The following is a 15,269-nucleotide window of genomic DNA, read 5'->3' as shown; positions in this document are numbered from 1 at the left end:
CTTCCATTACAACTGCCTCTGCATGAGTGTCCATGGACCAAAGTGTAGCCTACTGACCTCCTGGTGAGTGGTGCCATAAGATGACAATTTGGGGTTGTTTAATATTGTGAAACTTAGTTTCACAATTCTAACTTTCACAAGTTAGAATCTCAAGAAAGACTGGATTGCCTTGTTTGAGTCATCATTATTAGGGATTGTGCATGTGTCTGTGCTCATATCATTTACGAATCAGTATCATGCAGTTACCATGAGTTTAATATAGGCCTAGACATATGGATACAGTAATAGAACGGAATAAGGGTGACCATATGGGATAGGAATATTTCAGTTAAATAATGATTAAGGTCTTGATATAATTCGCTGTGCGTTTATTGCACATCAAATTATAATATCAAGCCATTAACAGTCATTATGTATTAATTTCAAGCTACCCACACACACAAACACACACACACACACACACACACACACACACACACACACACACACACACACACACACACATCATTTATTCAAATATTTTCTTAAATTTGGTTCTGAAATACCGCTTTAATCATATTTTAAAACAAATACATAGGCTGACATATGATGGACCACTTGTGGTCCGTGGACCATGGTTGAGAAACCATGGTCCATGTGTTATAAATAACATTATGGAAACAGATTACAATCTCAGAATAACAACAGTGGTCACGGGTTCCCCAGTGTCGATTAGTCAGCGTTGACGGTTGAGATCAATTTCACAATCAGTGAAACCTGGCTGCGCCTCTAGATGAGTAACGAGGAGAGAATGAGAATGGGTGAATGAATGATTTCTGACACAACCCTCATCATGTGACGTCGGGGAAGCAGCCTCACCCATGAGCCTCACCCACCTTGCATTCAGCTTCCGTTTCATGGGCCTTTCTTTCAAAATAAAGGAGTAGAAAGTGACCATGATGCTTTAAAATAAGAATAAATATATCATTAATTCATGAAGTAATCTGTTCAAATGGATATATTCATTCACTTTCACCCAAATGTCATTATTTACTTTGTATTAGTAACTGTTTATTAGCTACTTAATGCAACTCGGTCTCTAACAGAAAATAAACACTGTTCTGACCATAGAGATTTTCTTATTTTGAAAAGACTCCCTGTGCGGCTCACATTCAGCACAGGCACACCTGAGATTTCACGCGCGGCCAAAAGCCGCTGTCTGCCGGCGTCTCTTCTTGGTTTTAGTCATCTGGTGAATGGAAATGAAGCTCCACCCACGCGGCAGAATACCGCTGGAGCAAGCTTTTCCGGGAATCTGGCCGACGCGGCAATCTGCCGCGTGGGTGGAGCTTAATTTCCATCCACCATCTGTCTAAAAACCTGGAAGAGACGCCGGCAGACCGCGGCTTTTGGCCGTGTATGGAATTCTAGGTGTGCTTATACCCAGTGACGGACTCGGTGTTTCGCCGAAATCGGTGACCCATCATATTCTGTGACTGCCAGCGTTGCCATGTCCACTTATTATAAGCGATTGGTGTATTTTTCTACATGTTGCTTGTTATTGCTTGCGTTTTTGGGGGGGCTTATTTGTTTCTAAAACAAAAAACTTCAAAATATTATGACAAAATCGTCAAAATATTATGACAAGATCTTCTGAAAATAGCATCTACACAAGCTATTTTCAAATTAAAGCGCTCACGATGTGGCTTCTTCTGACAGAATCTGGCAACACTGAACCGCTTGCCACTAACCCGCCCATGCGGTAACCTGATTCGAGAGGACAGACGCTGTGGACACCGATGTCGGTGAAACAGCAACACCGTCCGTCCACCCCCCGACCATAAGCAAACCATATGACCGCCGGTCTGCTGACGGCTGCCAAGCCCAGAGAGCTGAGCCCTCAGCCCCGCAGCACCCCGGCCGATCCTCTGGAACCATGGCTCTCCTGGAGCTCGCTATGCAGGGACTGTCCGTCGTCGGAGTCGTGTTATTCTGCGTCCTCTGGATGATGCACCTCATGTCAATCATCTACGTGTAAGTATATATCGCATCGTCCCGTCATTCAACCTATAAAAATTGGGGAAATAATAAAATAAACAGCCCGTGTCGATATATTTATTTTTTATTTTTCTTATTTCTTAACGTTCCAGAGACGTTTTTAATTTCAAGCGTCGGATTTAGTTTCGGTGTATTATTATATATTTTTGTTTTGTATTAAAAGTAAAACAAATATGTATTATTATTGTTGTTGGTGTAAATTAGGATGAGAAGTAGTATATCCGGGATAGGCTATCAGGCTATGCTAACGGGAAGCAGGCTATTTAAACTGCCGGGTGATCATTTTTTTTAAATGATGAATGTTCGTTTAAGGTTTTCAAAGGAATTAGCGAGAATTGCTTAGAATATATTTTGATTTCTACTTATGTTGTTTTCTGACTGGACTTTGATTTCACCTGTCAGTGAAGGAAGAGCTATAGCCGCTAACCGTTAACCATAGCCCTATAGGGGCGTGTGTACCGGTAGTTACAGTGGGCTACTTGTGGTATTATTACGGTTTTATGAGTATTCTATTTGTAATTGCAGGTGTGTGTGTATGGGTGTGTGTGTGTGTGTGTGTGTGTATGTGTGTGTGTGTGTGTGTGTGTGTGTGTGTGTGTGTGTGTGTGTGTCTGTCATGTGTCTGTGATGCGTGTGTGTGGTCCTGTCTTGTGCATTTGTGCAATTAGCTATCCTGTGTGTTCGAAATCTAAACTGTGTAGCCTGTGTGTTTGTTGTTCCTCATTGACAAGTGTGTGTGTGAAGCCTGCTTTTTGCCAATCACAGCGAAGTATCTACCGTATTCTAGTCTAGTTCATTACAGTGTTATTGTCTTTTTGCATTTGTCTACATTTTTATTTACTTTGTCATTTTTGTTCAATTCATTTTCCTTTCAGTTATAGTTTCCAGTGTGGGGTTTGCTAGTTTCAGTTTAGTTTCTGTATTTAGTTTCGTTTTTTGAGTGGTGTAAACCACTCCTACAACTGGCTTTTGTGTGCAGAAAAAATGAGCATGGTTGCTATGTTCAAAATAATTTCTGACGTAATTAAATCACACCTGGGTGAACTGGATGACCGTAGCAACCATGCTCATTTTTTCTGCACAAAAAAAGCCAGTTGTGAAATCACATCCGGGTGTGATTTCATTACGTCAGATCAGAGCTGATCAGGCTATATAATACCTTACACCACTCAGTTCACACGGGTGTGATTTTATTAAAATTAGTTCCTAATTCCCAAGACAATAATTTGATGACCAGCAATGTTCCCTATGGAGACACAACAGAGTCTCCTTGTGTCTCCATATGGGACCACTGCTCGTCATCAAATGATTGAAAAAGGTTTTGAGGGTCAACTATCCCTTTAAAGGACCACTTCACCCATATCTTCATGTAATCGGTACTCGCTATTAATGCTCATTTTAAGATGGTACCATTTTCATAGGCGCCGTTCCTGCGAGTGCCTTCTCGCTGGCACACCCTTGAGAAATTACAAGCACCCAGGACATGCGTCCGCTGCGCGGGGCAATTTTACATTACGTTCATTTGATAGCCCACCCGCTGAAGTTAAAGTAGCTTGGCCATTGGCTTTTACTTAGCAGGTCACACAACAACGGACCATTTATATGCCTAATGTGCTATTGACACTGCAGCTTTGTAAAGCTTTGTAGGTGTGAAGTGGTGTGTTTACGCACAGTGCACAATACATCCATGCATGTCATGGATTGCCAATCCATGATGGATGGATAGATAGCAGCACCAACTCAAGGGAGTGGACGTGGAGACAGAAAGGGCAGGGGGAGGGAGAAAAAAAACCCTTCTGGTACTTTTGAATTAATAGCATTTCAGTGTCAAAGCCTTTCTCAGCATGAAGAAAGTGGTGAGTGATGTTGTGTGTACTAGGAGGGACTGATAGATAGACAAACATGACAAGGAATTCAGCTGCTGTCTGTCAAAAGATATATTGAAAAAAGAAATAAATGATAATTATAATAATCGTTTCTGTTTAGATGTATGGGCTTTCAAGGCCAGAAAGTAGTTTTTGCCACTCAGTAGGCATTCCCGGCTTCCCGCATATCTTCCGGGTATAATGATGATGTCATGCGCATACCCTCTATACTATATCTGGCATGGCGAATACATTGTAAATAATGTACGCATTATCAGTGCATTGCTCAGCGAAGCTGCCCTGGATACATATATTAATACGCACATCGCACAAAACAATTGGACCTGTCATATTGGATGAATATATCTTTCAACTCTATTTTGGCCAAGTATGGCCGATGTTAACACAACATTTATGTTACAAATGTCAGTCCCACTGGATATGGATGGACAAGCAATGGCTTTGAATTGATGAAACTGAGTAGGATGAACTCATAGTTTTCTTCCCATTCTTCTTTGAATGTTCTGTCGTCACTGTCAACTTTACTCTTTAGACTTTTGGATGAATAAACTTAAAAAGCATAACATGTGTATGTTTCACGTGCCTTCAACTATACACGGTTTCTCTCCGTTCTAAGTAGAGACCGTGAACCATGAAAGAGCTCTTGTTCGAAAATGAGCATGGCTGTCTGTCTCTGGATAACATTTTCTTTTTTTAACTTTCTGATGAACTAAACATCCTAGAACAAGGAAGGCACTGGAGCAAACTCTGACTTTTTGTATTTACAGGGTGCAGGCAAATAACGTGACATTCAGTAATTATACCACATCTATTTATTAACGTTTTATAGCAATAGCAGTTATTATTGTATGTATGTACACTGTACAATATATAATATGTTGCATGTTCCAGTTCCAATTAGCCATTGATTGTGTATATAATCATATCATATAATAATATCTGGCCAGAGGGAAAACTTGCCGACGGCCCTGACAGGGGTCCACAACCGTAGTTTGTCTGGCAGGGCGTTGTCATTCGTTTGTACATTAGGACTGTTCCTCTTGTAGTTGTTGTTGATAGTTTGAATGCACCGAGCATCCTCATACTGAAAGTTTTCTTGTATATCTGGAGAATAGGAAGTTTTAGTCCTTTTAACTCTGAGGCTAATTCTAGATCTCTCAGATCTAAAAGCAGCAATATTGTTTAAATAAGCACCTAACTGGTTAACCAGCCATTGTTATTCCTAGTGACTATTTTCTTCATTTTAAGCAATGGCTGGTAAACTGGGTTAAACTGCACAGCGATGTAGTCGGTGTCCTAGATGGGGCAGCTTTGTGTATGCACCTTTCATATTGGTGTATTCTGTATACAGAGACAAAACGTGGCTGCAATAATAAAGAAACCTGTCTCTGTCTCTTGCTCAGTCGCCTGCACATGCACAGGAGAGCCACGGAGAAGCCGGCATTGAAGTACTCTGGGGTTTCGCTGCTGAAGCCTTTGAAAGGAGTCGACCCGAACCTCACGAGCAACCTGGAGACGTTTTTCACCCTCGATTATGATCAGGTGAGGATACTCTCCTCCTGTCCAGGAGAACACAAGGGCACCGGTTGGTTGGATGGTTCTGGAGATATGCAAAGGACATTATCTTCCTTCTCATATCTCGAGAACCGTCAAACTTCACACACAAAAAGTTTGGAGTCCATCATTTGGATGAGCAGAATTGGTCTGCTCTGAACTGGGTACTGGGTCTGCAAAGTATATAAATTCCACAGATCTCTGCCTTAATCTGTCTGTCCTTCAGATATCTCGAGAACACCCATTTGAGGTGGGGTAGTGACGTCATGACATTTGTTTGTTTTCATGTAGCTCCGAAAAGTGTAACCAAATCGAAAGGATGAGTGCTCCGGCTCCTCAGAATTGAATTAGCTGACTTGCACTAGTTAAAGACTATAATATTAAAGTAATTTCCTCCACGGAGGTTCGATGGGTTTTTGTGCGTGCATGCATGCTCTCTTTTTCACTTTAATTGACAGAGAAACAGTCAAACTTTGTTCCCCCATATATTGCGGTGGAGTAATCATCCGATCTGATCCGAGGTCGGCATACATGTCACAGACTCACAGGCACATCATTTTTAGCAGCCTGAGGCAGCCCCTGCTGTTTTCACACCTACTAGCCTACAGCCAGCATACAAACAAAGAACGATGATTGTTGTGTATTAGCTTGTCTGGCACCTTGAGAGAGCAACTGCAGGTCGTTGCAGCGAGAGGCAAGCGCCGCGTAGCGTAACAAAATGGGAACAAGGTGTTACCAGCGCCTGGTCGGGAAAAATAAATAAATAAATAGACCAGTCATCTTGACCTGTAGACCAGTCATTTTGACCCAAATTACCCCCCCCCCCCCTCCGGCACCTATGCATGTCGCACATACAGTAGATATGGTAGGTATGTTTGTATGTATATCTGCTGCTTGTATAATGTATACTTTTTGCTTTATATTGTTTGTGTGCAGTATGAAGTCCTACTGTGCGTTCAGGACTCAGACGACCCGGCAATCGAAGTGTGCAAGAAGCTCCTGGGGAAGTACCCCAACGTTGACGCAAAACTCTTCATAGGTACTGTCTGTCTGTCTGTCTGTCTGTCTGTTTCTCTTTCTCTTTCTCTTTCTCTTTCTCTTTCTCTTTTTCTCTTTCTCTTTTCTCTTTCTCTTTCTCTTCTCTCTTTCTCTTTCTCTTTCTCTTTCTCTTTCTCTTTCTCTTTCTCTTTCTCTTTCTCTTTCTCTTTCTCTTTCTCTTTCTCTTTCTCTTTCTCTTTCTCTTTCTCTTTCTCTCTCTCTCTCTCTCTCTCTCTCTCTCTCTCTCTCTCTCTCTCTCTCTCTCTCTCTCTCTCTCTCTCTCTCTCTCTCTCTCTCTCTCTCTCTCTCTCTCTCTCTCTCATATAATCGTTGCTGTTGGGAGGAAACCACCTAACTAAGATTTCTTCCCGACAGCAGAGATACAGTATGTTCCATCTGAAACTTTTCTTTCTTCTCCAGGAGGCAAGAAGGTGGGGATCAACCCCAAGATCAATAACCTGATGCCGGGTTATGAAGCTGCAAAATATAACCTCATCTGGATCTGTGATAGTGGGATTAGAGGTACTATGGTTACTACTGTTTATACTACTGCAATACTACCACTACTACACTGGTTACTACTGACAGGGTATTACACAAGTGTATAGTCCTGCTGCATGGAGGGCGTGGGAGTGGTATGAATGGTAGATGGACCAGGGGTCTTCCTATTATTGCTATAGGCATATAGCATACAAGGGGGCAGCGGTGGCCTACAGATTTCAGGAGCGTGCTTGTTGCCGAAAGCGAAAGGTTCCTGGTTTGATCCCAGGACTGGTGCGGAAGTGAATGACCAACACTCACCCCTTCCTTGACACTGCTAAAGTGCCCTTGAGCAACTGAACCCCCAACTGCTGCAGTTGGGCGTCAACAGACTGTGGTTGTACTGGGCAGCTCCCAGGTGTGAATGTGAGCGAACCTGCCCTAGATAAATATAGTAATGCGCACAAAACAATTGAGTGTGTCAAATTTCAGCTACTGTGGTCAAGTATGTCTGATTGTACAGACAATCAGATTATTTCCATCTGACAGATAAAGATTGTTTTTTGTTAACGGTATTTATTTTATTTGAACCATATTTTCCACAATGCACAACAACATTTGACTTGGCAAATAGACTTTGCGGTAAGCCCCACCCGCTCACGCACCTGCCTCGATACCGTTGTTAAGCAGGACAAACAACCCCTGCTATCAGCGATCCTCCATTGAGGACCGTGTTATGTCGGCCTTTTTCCAAAGAGGAATAGAAGCATTCCTATCACCAACATTCATATTATAATAACACCATGGTGAAACGTTGCTGTTGGGCGTCCTGCAACAGTGCTTCATAAGTACCCAGAACGTTTGGGGCATTTTCTTTTTATTCCTTTCCCCGTGGGTGTGCACATGCACATGTCAATGTTTACATTCTGGAGGAGGCGGTCACTCATTCACCCTCCCTGCTACTAAATCATACTATTAACGTCAACCTTTACTAAACAATGGTTTAGTGAAACCATTGTTGGAAACAACTCCTAGCTCTCGTCTGTTCCAACTGCCAAGAGCCTAGGCGTTGGCCTGGTCAGCCGTACTTCAAGGTACACATTGCCGCAATCACTCGATCTTGTAGGTTTACACTTTTCAAAAGATCAGACCGTTCCTCACTCGGGAGTCTTCCCAGCAACCTATCCAGGCCTCAGTCATCTCCACTGGCCTCCAGGCATGTTCACTGAAGCCGGGTCCTCAACCTCCCAAAGTTTTCAAGTTTCCCCCTTTACTGTTTTTTAATCCTTTATTTACCCAGGGTAGTAGCTGAGCACATACTGTACACAAACAGGCAGTGAGCGCGTATTTCTACTGCTACTACTAAAACTACTAGTTACGGCTGGGATAATAATGGCATTACCACCAATAATGTGGTTATGTGACGCAAACTAAGGGGTTTAGCTCATTACGTCATAATAATTATGAAGGTGAAGATTGAACCTATTCTAATTGTGAATGGTACTGTAATACACTTACCTTCCAAGTATATTTTGTTATTTACATTTTGACACCTTGTCCCTCTAGTGAAGCCCGACTCCCTGACAGATATGGCCAATCAGATGACGGACAAGGTCGGACTGGTGCACGGGCTTCCGTATGTCGCTGACCGCCAAGGATTTGCCGCCACACTCGAACAGGTATGGAGCAGGTTCTACCTGTGGAGAACCTCAAGGTTCTAGGTTAGGCACCTATCAAATGTGATGAAGCTCAAAGTACTATTTTACACATGGAATACATCAAAGGTATATTATCGTGACTTATTCCATGTGAAGAACCTCACGGTTCTATTTTGGGCACCCATGCCGAGAACCTCAAGATTCTATTTGAGACACAAATTGTGTCTAGTGTAGTGTAGATTTTCGTCTTACACAAACATTAAATTCCCATTGACAATGAATGGAGAGTTCATGTCAGATGAGCAAATTGGCTATTTTTGTCCTACACAAAGATTATATTCCCATTGACAATGAATGGAGAATTTGTGTCTGAGCAAATGATGATGATGTACGATGATAAGGGCGCCCCTCACTTCACACGGGTGTGATGTTTCACAGGTCTAATTTGTTTGTTTGTATTTTTTCACAGGTATACTTTGGGACATCTCACCCACGTTCGTACATCTCGGCCAATGTAACGGGCATCAAATGTGTGACAGGCATGTCATGTCTGATGAGGAAGGAGATCTTAGATCAGGCAGGTGGACTGGTAGCCTTCGCCCAGTACATTGCAGAAGACTACTTCATGGCCAAAGCCATTGCAGACAGGTATATTCTTTTTACAGCACAGACGAACATTTATTATTATGTTGAGATGAGACCTAGGGTTCCCACGGTCATGAAATATTTTGAACATAGCTATTGATTTAGTTAAAAATAAATCGGCGCCTGTGTGTGTGCGTGCTGATGAGGGTTTCCTTCTCATTTGGACTCGTATAAGGAGTAGACCTACGGATATAACACATTTAAGCAGTGGATCAATGGTTGGATGAAGGGGGATGTATTAAGAAAGTGAGTGAAAGTCACTCAGTTTTGAGAGAGAGAAGGCAAAATAACTTTCTTTTACAAACAATGAAGAAAACATTCAAATCTTATCTTTTTTTTTAAATATATATATGTTTTGATTGCCGTTTTAATTTATTCTTTTTTGCTCTTTTACTTTACTTTTTTACTTTATATTTTTTCACTCTCAAATCCTTTTCTTTTGTTTGGTTAATAAAGACTCCTTCAAAAGTACTGTCAACCCATGACTCTTCTAAAAATATATATATTGAAACTTGTTTTGGGGTGATAAAACAGAAGCAATGATCACTGTTCCCAAGCTGGTCCGGGTTCTGTTTACCCTTCAGTCTGGGTTTAGGTCCCAGACTGAACGAATATAGAAGACTGGTCACAGCTGAGGCAGTCACTAATGGGGATCTAAAATAAACAATACGTTAAATAGTGCCGCTTTGAGTACTGCTGCGCAGTGTGCACACATATACAAAACCACAGGCAAGCACAGAAAGAAAATGTCCTGTCACGGCCTGTTGTGACGGCCAACAAACGGCCTGTTACCAACAGTAACACAGTGGAGGTGAGATCACAATGTGATCTGCCATCTGATCTGATGTGCCATGGCTGTTGAACTGGCTGTACCTGCTGCCACACCTGGCAGCAGGGACGCACACGCAGCTGAGCGTTACACAAAAGTAATGAGCTTGGAGTTGAAGTTTACATACAGTATTCCTCCAGCAAGGTTTTTAAAGGACAACTTTAGTTTTTTTTCAACCAAGGTTCATGTTTTAGGTTGTTATTAGAGAAAGTAAAAGATGAGTGTACATTGTTTTTCATTTGCTGCTTCCTTTCGTTTTAGGGATTTTAGCTGTTTTTGACAGGGGGGCGGGGGTATTCGAGCATGGGGCTAACTATGTATTTTTTTACAAAATATTATGGCGATTTATTTTTGTATTATTTACTAGTCCTACTAGACCCCAGGAAATTATATCTGGCCACAAAAGATCACAGGATCTATTGAATGGGACAAACTGACATATTGAGCCTATATACACAGTAAGCATTCCCCCAGTAGGCTATCTTTACATTCAATAGATCCTGTGATCTTCTGTGGCCAGATGTAATTTCCTGGGGTCTAGTAGGACTATAGTAAATAATAATAAAAAAAGAAATCGCCATAAAATGTTGTAAAACAATACATATTTAGCCCCATGCTCGAATGCCCCCGCCCCCTGCTAAAATCCCAAAAACGAAAGGAAGCAGCAAATTAAAGAAAATGAACACTCATCTTTTACTTTCTCTAATAACAACCTAAAACATGAACCTTGGTTGAAAAAAACTAAAGTTGTCCTTTAAGTGAAAATGCAGCTGCATTTTGTTTAGATGCCTGTCAGAATCTCAACTATGCGTTATCGCAAGTCCACGCAAACTGAAACATTTGCGTACACAAGACAGTTGAGAGTTGAAGTGAGATTTGATCGTATGCTCATGTGACATTGATGACAAATTGATCAGTAAAAAAAAGCGCCCAGTTTTCTGTCGCATGTTCACTTTGTCACATCCCCTTTAGCCTTCATAAATGAGGCCATTGAATGTCCATGCTAAGTTCAAAAGATGTTGCTGTAATTTCTTCAGAATTCCCACAATTATTTTACTACATCTACAAACGCACAGGGCACTTGTACAGTAGCATGACTCTGCACAAACCACTTAGTTGTGCTTGAGAACCATGACTCCTTCTGATCTTCTTTTCTGTAAAACCATTAATCTTAACACTTTTATCACCAAGTACCGAGGGAAAAGAGGAATTGGTGAACATTTAAAGGTTTATTACAGTATGTCTAATACTGGGTTCAAATCCCAGGTGGAGATACAATGTTTTGCACTGAAATATTTAAAAATCACAAAATCAACCAGCTTCATCTTGAATTGTGCGTTCACATTGGAATAACCCAATATATTTATGGTTTATTTCATATAAATGTAATTGTGTATTGCAAAATGTGACATTTCAATAAAGTAGCTGTTTCTGAGTTCTGACTGAGTCAAAAGTGCTATTATATCAAGCCCCAATTGGTCTTATAGTGGCCTCCAAAAGCACTCTCTCTGACCACAGGAGGCCTCAAAAACGGTAGTTTGCTTTTCCCTGAAGATTCCTTCAGAAACGACTGCTCTAATTTGATCTACTCTGTTCTAATATGTTCTGTCCTAATGTCTTAATTAGCTATTTGTTTTTCTCTCATCCAAACAGGGGCTGGAAGTTTGCCATGGCAACGCAGGTGGCAATGCAAAACTCTGGCTCGTACTCCATCGCCCAGTTCCAATCCCGCATGATCAGGTACTAATAACCTTGGATCCCAGATCAATTGACATAATCCCTGATAATCCTTTGTTTCATAATCACTGATCCCAGATAAATATTCAATTTGTTACAAAATAATCAGTTTGTCATAATCCCTGTTTGCAGTAATCCTTTATTCATAATCCCTGATTTGAGATCAATAATGTTTTTCTCCTTCATATTCCCTGCTTTTGTCTCAATCCCTGATCTAAAATGAATAATCCATGTATCTATTGTATTATTGTGTTCTTTATGCTATTGCTAGGTGGGCTAAATTACGTATTAACATGCTTCCTGCCACCGTGGTGGAGCCCATATCGGAGTGTTTTGTGGCCAGTTTGATTATTGGCTGGGCAGCGCATCACATCTTCAGGTAAGATGTCCCAAACACAATCCCTTAGTAGTACTAGCCCCAAATACTTTGGCCACGAGCACATGCCGAAGTGCAGTGGGGAACCGTGTTGTGCAATAAAGCCACTCAAAGAAGCATTAACCAATTAACCAATTAAAACCCGGGAAAGCATCTGTGACATTTTCGATATGAGCTAAGAAGACCCGGACTGCTGGCCTAGCGGTCCGGGCACCTAGACTCCATTATAGCCCGACAGCGTGAGATGTGGAGTCGGTGGCCAAATACATATAATTCTGGGGGGCATGAACATGATTTAACCCATTTTGACCTGAGATCAGATTCTAAAAATGTCTTCTACATCCTGACAGTTTTCTGAAAAAGCTATGTTTCTATGTCAGTCGTTCTTCGATTTTTCAAAAATAGCAGATCTACAAGCTCGTAGCGCGCCACTCGGTGGCGCGCTATGAGCTTGTAGATCTGCTATTTTAAATAGCTAAAGCATAACATAATGCTAACACCAAAAGGGGTTCCTGCCCAAAATGGGATAAGCAGTAAGCACCACTGATACGTGCACAGATAGACACAAGGTGGTGCTAGAGCACCTGCCCTTTTGCCCTCTGTACAGCAAAGTGCCCTCTTCCCAAAATGAAAGAAAAAATACTGTAATAAACTAATCTTAAATTTTGTTTTTTTTAGGTGGGATATAATGGTCTTCTTCATGTGCCACTGTTTGGCCTGGTTCATAGCAGACTATATACAACTCACTGGAATACAGGTACAGTTCTAATAAGTACATATTACTACACAGTAGGGCTGTCATTTCTGTTCAATTTACTCACTTTGCACTTTATTTGCTTATTTTACTGTGATCTTTTGGCCTAAATTCATTTTGTACATTAAGTAAACAATCGTGAAGATGGTCAGTCATGTAACATAATAACTACGTCACCAGCTTCCTGCAATAGTTAATTACATAATAAGTTAATATACAACAGTGGTTCTCAACCAGTGGTCCGGGGGCCACCAGTGGTCCTTGAGGGGGTTCCAGGTGGTCCCCAGCTAAATGATGGATAGTTGGTAACCAAATGGACCCTTATAGATCTTTAACTCTTGAGAGTGTAAATGAAACCATTAAAACCATAAAATGGTTCCATTTTACACTCTCAAGAGTTAAATTATTGTTAAACATCTTCATTACTGATACTGAAGTTAATTTACAAGAAATGTACGCAATTAGAGAATGTAGAAGATTTGCTTGTTATCGCTCCACGGTACCAACATCAATACAGCATGGGAATGGGGACATATTCTTTAGTTTTGAGTCTGCAAGGCTACTGTATCTCATCAAATGGTGGTTCAGTGGCTCAAATGCAGAATACATAAAATGCGCCTTGATATGAAAAGGGTTGAAAACCACTGATATACGAGCATACATGGTAATGGACTGGTATTACACAGTAATACACAATACACCCAGTAATAAATACTATCTCTCCCCTGTGTTCAGGGAGGTGGGGTGTCCTTCTCCAAGCTGGACTATGCCGTGGCGTGGTTCATCCGCGAGTCGCTCGCCGTGCAGATCTTCCTGTCGGCCCTCTGGGACCCCACCATCAGCTGGAGGACGGGTCGCTACCGGCTCCGCTGCGGCGGCACCGCCGAGGAGATCCTGGACGTCTGAGAGAGACAGAGAGACGGAGAGATGGACAAAGGGGGGCTTAGTGGGGGGGCGCACTCGTTCATCCACGGCATGCCTGGGTGGCACCTCTAGGAGGGGGAGACAGGTGTTATGTCAACTGTGTAACACCCCCCCCCCCCCCATCTAGTTCTAGTACCTCTACTATAAGTACTTCTACTAGTACTACTGCGTCACTCACGAATACACTCCGATTTACCGTTTCCGTCGTGAGAAGTACTTTGTAGTACTCCCAACAGTATTGCCAGTGTGCACGAGTACACAAGTGTTTTTAGTAGTACTACAAGTACTGACTTATCAGTAGTATTACAAGTACACAGTATTTTAGTAGTATTTAGTGAGCAACCCCTCGCTTTCTTTCTGTCTCCCTCTAGTTCACGCCGATGATACTGCAACCTTTTCAAGACTTGATGAACATTCCCTCTATCTCTCTCTCTCTCTCACTCACTCTCCATCCAGGGAAGCATTCTATCGTTCGATTCGCTGATGTACATTTCGCGAAATCGAAACGGCTCCGGTCCACGGATTTCACACACTCCACTCGAAATCGAAAATGCAAAAGATGAAGAGAATCTCCAGACATTTCCAATCTCTCAAGTGAAAATCGGACGGGACGTCTTCCCTCCCCCCGCGTGACATTTCAGACGCTATTCAGGTGTGTTTGTGTGTGTGTGTGCGTGCATGTGTGTGTGTACGTGTGTGTGTATGATCCCGAGGGCAAGTTACTCTGAAAATGTATCTTGAGCAGCCAAAAAGTACTCGGTATTCGACCCGAAGTACCTTAATGAAATGTTTTTATTTGCCAAGCGTCGTGTGTACATAATGCTACAATAATGAGTATTCTGCTGGACGTGGGGATTATTTTATTCCTTATAAGAAAAATAAGATATTTCCCTCCCCTGGTGAATAGATTCACTTTTTTGCCTTTTTTATGTAAATATTTAAAGTATGAACTGTGAAATGTATCATTTTGTCAGCCTTCATTGGTTTTATCTGTAAATATGCGTGGAGACTCTGTTGTCACTGAGTTTTGTAAAAAAAAATCTAAATTGTACCATTTTTGTTTGTTTGTCGTTTCTGCTATAAACCTTGTCTCTGTGGCGTTGAGTCCAACTTGTCCTTATTGTCTCTTAGTGTCTCTTCATGGGTTTGAACAAAGTTACATGATTGTCTCTTCATGGATGTGAACAAAATGAAATTAAAATAAGGTAAATAAGTATGAAATGGTGGCAAAATAAGGTAATCAAGTAGGCCTATGGAATTACAATACAAAATAATACTAATTCAAATTTGTGTTATTACGGATAATTTGTGTATGGGTAGTAGGCGTGGCACAAGCAGGGACAGGTTAACT

At 41.6% G+C, this 15,269-nt stretch overlaps 1 protein-coding gene across 1 annotated transcript; it reads left to right on the top strand.

Moving 5' to 3' along the window:
- Positions 1–1,745: 1,745 nt before the first annotated feature.
- Positions 1,746–15,015, top strand: ugcg (UDP-glucose ceramide glucosyltransferase). Its single transcript, XM_079524827.1, has 10 exons — positions 1,746–2,013; positions 5,327–5,465; positions 6,414–6,516; positions 6,936–7,037; positions 8,562–8,674; positions 9,123–9,301; positions 11,781–11,867; positions 12,136–12,243; positions 12,919–12,997; positions 13,730–15,015. The coding sequence occupies exons 1-10, from the start codon at positions 1,916–1,918 to the stop codon at positions 13,898–13,900; spliced, it is 1,179 nt and encodes a 392-aa protein (XP_079380953.1). The 5' UTR covers positions 1,746–1,915; the 3' UTR covers positions 13,901–15,015.
- Positions 15,016–15,269: the final 254 nt, after the last annotated feature.

Source organism: Electrona antarctica (genome assembly GCF_951216825.1).
Source record: "Electrona antarctica genome assembly, chromosome: 16".
Classification (NCBI taxonomy): Eukaryota; Metazoa; Chordata; class Actinopteri; order Myctophiformes; family Myctophidae; genus Electrona; species Electrona antarctica.
This window is presented reverse-complemented; position numbering and strand designations above follow the sequence as displayed.

Bases quoted from the DNA above. Each gene is read 5' to 3' on its own strand.
- ugcg (XM_079524827.1), top strand. From the start codon at position 1,916: ATGGCTCTCCTGGAGCTCGCTATGCAGGGACTGTCCGTCGTCGGAGTC. The intron at 8,675-9,122 runs GTATGGAGCAGG...ATTTTTTCACAG, and splicing joins TTGCCGCCACACTCGAACAG to GTATACTTTGGGACATCTCA. The intron at 12,244-12,918 runs GTAAGATGTCCC...TGTTTTTTTTAG, and splicing joins GCAGCGCATCACATCTTCAG to GTGGGATATAATGGTCTTCT.